Source organism: Apaloderma vittatum, unplaced genomic scaffold (genome assembly GCF_000703405.1).
Source record: "Apaloderma vittatum isolate BGI_N311 unplaced genomic scaffold, ASM70340v1 scaffold167, whole genome shotgun sequence".
NCBI lineage: Eukaryota > Metazoa > Chordata > Aves > Trogoniformes > Trogonidae > Apaloderma > Apaloderma vittatum.
Genome location: NW_009725471.1, coordinates 42,371 through 49,375, shown reverse-complemented (window position 1 = coordinate 49,375; position 7,005 = coordinate 42,371). Strand labels below are relative to the sequence as shown.

General features: G+C 41.2%; 1 protein-coding gene across 1 annotated transcript in view; it reads left to right on the top strand.

Moving 5' to 3' along the window:
• Positions 1-963: 963 nt before the first annotated feature.
• Positions 964-7,005, top strand: part of CASR (calcium-sensing receptor) — a 44,789-nt gene continuing 38,747 nt past the window's right edge. Inside the window, exon 1 of the mRNA XM_009872898.1 lies at positions 964-1,400. Within this exon, the coding sequence (XP_009871200.1) occupies positions 1,216-1,400 (185 nt within the window). The 5' untranslated portion in view covers positions 964-1,215. The remainder of the gene's footprint in view (positions 1,401-7,005) is intronic.

The window sequence follows — 7,005 nt, the reverse complement described above, 5'->3', positions numbered from 1 at the left end:
TTAGTGCATAAGAAATCATCCTTATAAAAAGGTTCTCAGGACTGGAAAACTCCTGATGACTTGCTTCAGAAATTAGCTGTCATCCTGATCAGCAACATATGCCTAGCTTCTGTTCTGAGTTTGACTAACTTCAAATTTTTACCACTAGCTTTTAGACCCGTTCCAAATAGGCTGAAGAGCTATTTATGGGGAATCTTTTTTGTGCTACGTCCTCCCCTGTAGCCATGTTCATATCCCATAAGTAAGTTAGTTCATCGTTTGGCAGACCTGTAGACTTGCTGCAGGGAAAATTTATTGAGCACAGAGAAGCTGCAATATTAGTCATCCGCAGGCTGCGGGCTTCAAAGCTCTACAGCTGAGCTTGCAATGACATGATCACCGAACCTTTCAAGACTTCGTGATTCATTTCAGAGAACTACCTTGATTTCAAATGCTTCCATGGAAGTCATACTCGCTTTCAATGTGGAAGAAGCTCTTCTTGAAACCTGGTTTCATTTTTAGCAAGGATAGGTTCAAATCAGAGTTAAGAACAATCAACAGAGAGGAGGAGATGGACCGTCACCAAAAGATTATCATAGTTATTTGTTTAAGAGAAGGGTTTGATTCTTACTGCATTTGATGCTTCTTTATTCCCCACTTGCCCAGCCGAGTCTTTCAGAGTGTGCTCTCTTCATAGAGGTCTGATCACAAGTTTTACAAGGTCTTTTGTGGTCAGTCATGCAGAACCATACGAAGACTGAGTAACACACCTTACACATGTGATAAAGAATTAGGCTTCTGACACTTGTTTCAGGAGGTGTGACTACTGTCACCAGGTATGTGTCCCGGGCAGCTTGTTGGATGGAGGCAGCCTCAGGGATGTACTGAGGGGATAATATGACAAAGCAGAACCACCATGGCAGCGTGGGCTCCTGGGGTGTAGCTGGAATCACTTCTCATGTCTTTCTTTTACAGTTCTCAGAGATGGGATCTCCGTAGTGCTTTGGTTATGAAGAGAGAAGGATCACTGAATTGCTGTTTTGCAATGGAGAAGACAGAGGGAGAAACACCAGCACTGTGGCTCCCACGTTGTGGCATATCTCCCTGCAGACATGTGTTCCAAATCCTCTGTGTGCTGTGTTAAGGCAAGGAAAATCTTAGACATTACGACTTCTGCTTTCTTACATCATCTTTTCCGATTTTGCATGCTGTAACTCCCTGGTGAAAAGAGGAACAATGACTTTATATAGCTGCTGCATGCTTCTTTTGCTATTTACCTGGAACACTGCTGCCTATGGGCCAAACCAACGGGCACAGAAGAAGGGAGACATTATTCTTGGAGGATTGTTCCCCATTCATTTTGGAGTGGCTGCTAAAGACCAGGATCTAAAATCAAGACCAGAATCAGTGGAGTGCATAAGGTAAGCCACAAAAAGGGAAAATAAAAAGTTTTGATGCAGAAGTCTTGACCTTTTTTGTCTCCAAGTGAGATGCTATACATTGTGTAAATAAGGTCAGTGATCTAATGCTTGTAGAAGCAATGGAAAGGTGATGTAAATAATAGAAAAAAACAAGTGTGTAAAGACAGAAAGTGCGCATGTTAAACAGTAACATAAATAATATTTGGACAGTTTACAAAGGCAATCTTTGTATTACCCAGAGCTGCCAAAACATGAATATATTGATCTGTCTAGCCATTCACCACAGACATTGGAATAGCATCTGAAAAGTAGCTTTCCTAGCAGAAGGACAGAAAATAATCCATAGTGTCCTTAAGTTCATTTGATAACAGTCATGTGTAGCAAAATATCTTAGATTTTTTTCCAGTTCTGCTTCTCATCTTTTAAGACTTTACAAGTTGTTTAGTTGCTTAAATTAAGTAAATAGGTGAAAGTGAGATAGGTCACTGCTTTTGAAAAATCCCGCTGAACACATAGAAATGTGTGCTTTAAGCCCATTACAAAGTCCCAGACTTGAACTCCTTACCCAGGCTTTCTTCTTTCTGTGTAAACAGTGCATACAGGTTTTGTCTTAAATCTTTGGCAGTTAAGCCTGGAGGAAGAAATACACATACAAACAAATTCTCTTATTATTGAAGTGTAGCCATTTTTATGATGAAACATGAGGAATTTTTAACCTTACAACCCTGCATGTGATACATATAACAAGTGGAAAGTGTGACAGAAATTGGTTGCAGCTGAAATGCTATAAAAACAAAATATATTAAATTGATGTGGAATTTTGTCATGACGATGCATGGGAAAACACTTCAGTGTTACAGGACCTCTTCTGTAATTATATGTGAAAAATTGTGTATCTGGAGTTATTTGAACCTCTGATCCTAGACTAGGAATCTAGCACAGTTTTGATGCAGCTGGCGATGAAGAATGGCTAACTTTTACAGATTTCAGGTGTGGTTTCCCACTGAGACACTGAGCAAGACACATCCATCTAGATTATGAGATCATCCCCAGATGCTCCCATAAGGAGCACACAGAAAGAAATATAATTAAGCAGGGGTTCTTTTGGCTTCTTCTGTGCATGCACAAGAAAGCCATGAACTAAATGTAAGTGGAATGTCTGCTTCATGGCGCAAGAAGCTTTGCCAGATTTTCAGCATTTTTTTCTCTAACAGATGTAGGATTTTAAAAGCAGAGTGCTGAAAAGCAATGGATGTTTTCAGCTCCGTTGTCTTCTTCACCTGCTGCAGGTGGCAGGCAGGACAGTGCAGATATCTGCAGACTGAGCATAGCTTTCATTTCTGTCAGCTCTGGGTCAGCCTCAGTGACTGGTTTGACACAGTCACATTATTAGAACAGATCACAGGAGAATGTTCCCCCGCGCGTCCTACAAGCCTGTAGTTGCCAAAAGATTTGTTAATGAGGTAGCACTGCCACGAACAGGCAAATCCTGAAAAGCCAGACCACCTGTTTTAAGGATACCGTGGGAGATACTTCTGGGTGGCATTAGACATCTTCCACCTGAAATTTTCCAGGTTAAGACCTGTGTTCCTCTTACCCCTGCACCAAGAAGCTGCAGGAGCAAAAGAGAGGAGTTGACTGAAGAGGGAGACATTTGCGGCACTTTGCTTCACTCCTTCAAGGAACTGGATAAATTGTGAGTTGGTAGCATAATGCAGATGGAGAGAGAATACTTAATAAAGGCCAGAGATCTAGCTGCAGAAGTAGTAACAACTATGATAGGAACAAGGACTATGACTGGACCAGAGATGACTGGAAGTTCCCTCATTGCACATGTCTTTACCAGAAAATATTAATTTCCAGGAAAGTCTTAATTCAAAAGAGGTTGGGTTGAGAAGACTTCTTGAGACTGGTTGTCAGAGTTTAGTGATGGAGGTAATTAATCCATGGAATAGTTTATGTATATTGCTTGTTATTGGTACGTGTTAAATTGAGAGCAGTTATTTTTCCCTGAAAGGATTTTCTATTTTAAGCACTATTTAACTCAGAAAGTTCAACTGTCTGGACTTGTACAGACAATGGTGGTCCTTTTTGGACTCCATGATTAGGTAGTAGCCTGTGGCAGGGTTGTTGTACATGCTGTCTCTAAGAACCAAATACATTATTCAAATCATGAGCTAGAGTCTTTCATATCACGTTTGAGTTTCCTTGGTTTGGGGCAATTAGCTAGTCTGGAATGATTTAACTCATATTTTTGGGAGGAGCAGGGGGAAAGATAGGCTCCAGTTTCTTCCTGAAGTAAATTCTCCCCAGCCTTGGAGTGTCAAAACCTTTTGTAGGGTGGGAAATCCACTAGAGGAGTACAAGTGTGGTTGTACCTGGTCAAACCACTGAATCTGTTCCGTTCCTTTGAATACCCTTCTTGCCCTTCTCTGAGCCTTCTCCAGCACTGCTTTATCTTTTCAAAGCTGAGGCTAATTAGTTTTATACCTGTCCCCTTTTTAGGTGGCTGTGTACAGCTTTCAGTCTCTATTACATAGGAAAATGTGTATCATATTGCATAAGAAAATTAGACCTAGGTAACTCAAGAAGTATGGGCCATCCTCTTTCTTTCCTCATACTCTCCTCTATTAGTCAGCAGCAAGTCATAAGACCATACCAAAAACTCCTTACTTTGAAACCAATAAAAGACCTAAGGGTGCCACTGAAACCCTGAGGGTGGTTTGCCCTGGTCTCTTCTGCAGTTCAGTATCTAACAATTTAGGATAACGAGGCTTTCCTTTCTTTTGAGGGCTGTTCAACTTAATCTGTGCTGTTTGGATGTTTTCACCCACACTGAGCTGTGTTCAGTGCCATACCTAAGCTCCCAAATGGGGCTTATCAAAATGGGTAGGAAGTTTTCTTTCCACTTTGTCAGTTTTCACACTCTTCATTCTCCTGTGGCCCAGCTCAGCATACTGGCCTGAACCTACTGTGCATAGCTTGGATGTAATTATTTGGAAAGCTATGTCCATAACTCAGCAGCAAAAAGAAGATAGTAAAGATCTATTCTGCATGCTTTTTGTGCTGTTTCTGCTGAAAATGCATCTTCATGCTTTAAGCACTGAATTGCAGAGTGAAAACTTACTCATGATTTTGCCACACCAAATGTCAGGACTACAAAAGTAATTTTGTTTCCTGTTTATTGTTCAAGCAATCAAGTATCCCTCATTTGATATAAATACACCTTCTGTCTTTGTATATCTCAGGTGCTGTTGCAGCAACTTTGCTTATAACATTTGCTGATGCATATCTGATGTATGCAGTGGAGGCAGGGGCTGAGCACAGCACAACCAATCTCTGTGTGTCAGCACCCACAGAAGCCCCTTTGTAACCTGATTTCTCTCTCCTTTCCTGATTTCAGGTAGATTAGCAGCAGTGGTGGCATCGTCAGTATTATTGTTGGCGTTATTGCACAAATGTGCCGTACCCATGTAGTCCTCTTACTGTAGTGAATTGTTTGCAATGAGGATATATCTTACTGAGCTGAGATACAGTGTTGCTGATATGGTGGCACTAGGTCATAATTTTTAATGCGCTTTCCTGTCTTCTGACCAGCCTATTCTCATCTAGCCAAGGTCCTTCACCGTGACACATAGCTTTCAGGCTGTGAAACTGTGCTGAGACATTGTCTCGGTGTCATAGTGCAGGGCTTCACCAGAGCATGGCTCCAGGACGCTTTAGCTCACTCTGTCTGTCCATCTGAGAGAACAAAGTTTTAATTCTACCCTTTGTGGATATATTTGCTAATCTCACTTCAGAGCTAAATGCATTACATGATATTTAGAATTCCCTCCATAAGACTAAATTATTTCCTTTTCCTCTTTCTTTTCCGCCCTCTGAATTTTAATTGTTTAAGTTTTAATTTTTCTTGGTCTGCACAATTCCCCTTACCCACAGTTCTAGCTTGTGAGAGTGGTAACCAACTCATTATACCTACTGACTGCAGGAATCCAACAAGCGACTGAAGGTCTTCCGTTTGCATAGCTTGCTAATGGCAGTGGTAGTAGCAGCAATAACATGTAATTAATGTACTGGAAATATAGAGAGGACAGAGAAATTAGTATGTGCATACAACCACTAGAGAAAGAGGAGTGTTGGCATGAGCCGGGAGGCATATGCAGGCTTTGCCACCATTCTTGAATAAAAGTACCTGTACGATATGGGAGGGTAAGTGAATTCTGTATTTACAGCTTTCACATTATTTTCTCCTTCTTTTCCTTCATATTCTATTGCTTTTAGTTTAGTGCCTTGCAAGCGTTGATAAATGAAGGTCATGAATTCACATGAGGCTGTGAATTATTCCTTTATGGACACCAACAGGGATCAGGACTAATTTCCCTGCTGGATCCAGACAGTAAGAGCTGTTCAAACCAAACCAGACAAACAAACAAGCAAACAAACAGGGGATGGAGCGATGGGGAGCTTAAACCATGCAGTGAGCTTGTGTCCCTTAATTTACATACCCGTGCTTTGTAACATTGACTGAGACATTTAAGCTATCCTGAGCATCCATTGGCAGACACATTTATACCAACTGGAAACAAACCTGCGGGAATCAGTGCGATCTTGCAAGTTTACCGTCTAGCAAACCTGGCTGCTGCAAAGATAATCTGTCCCCTGCAGATGTGACAATTAAAGGGAGGATTCGTGGGGGAATTGTTCCTGATTTCTCTTTCCATGTTTGTGCTCCTGCCTGGGGATAGAAAGATCAGTGGGTTGCATACTCTCGATAGGCATCAGAAGGGAAATCTTTGAAGAACTGAGTGTAAATAAAAAATCCTATCTACACCTTCAGGCACCAAATTATTTACATTAAACTCTCATTTAGAGCTTACTGGCAACTTCTCATAGCATCACATCTCAGAAATGTTAAAAAGACTATGCCAATATACCTGTAAGGTAATACGGCAGAAAATAAGTTTTGGAGGCTGCTTATTTTCCATCAAGAAAATATAAGTGGATATTTAAAGATTCTAGAAAACTAACGAAAAGCTTGATTCTGTTAGCAAATTCTTTGCAGTTTCTTCATGGAAATTACCACTCAAATTTCTGCATGGTTGACAGAGCATAGTCATATTAGACAGACTAGTCATATTAGTTACAGCAGCAGCATAGCACAGGAGATCAGCTGGATTGGTGTAACCTGCTGCCAGGTTCAAAGGCTGCTTTTACCTATCACTCATTGTCTTGGTTTGGAAGACAGGTGACTGCCAGGGGAAACCAGAGCCTCCCTTGGAACAGGGAATGTAAAACCCCCCACCTCTGAGTTGCTATAATTTTGAAATTATGGGGCTTTCAGGCAAAGATATGGGGATAGGAATACCAGTTCTTTACTAAGAATATTGCAAACTACAAAGATAATGATAAAGAGAACAGCACAACAAGAAACAAATAATCCCAGAACCTCTGACAGAGGCAGAATACGACCTGACTTGGGAACAGTCCAAAATAAGTCCAAATTAAAGTCCTCCTGGAGTGGCAGATGCGGCTCCGTTGGAGTAGAGATGATCCGGTAGAGGGGTCCCAAAAAAAAAAGATCCTTCTCTATGGCGAAATGGCGGCA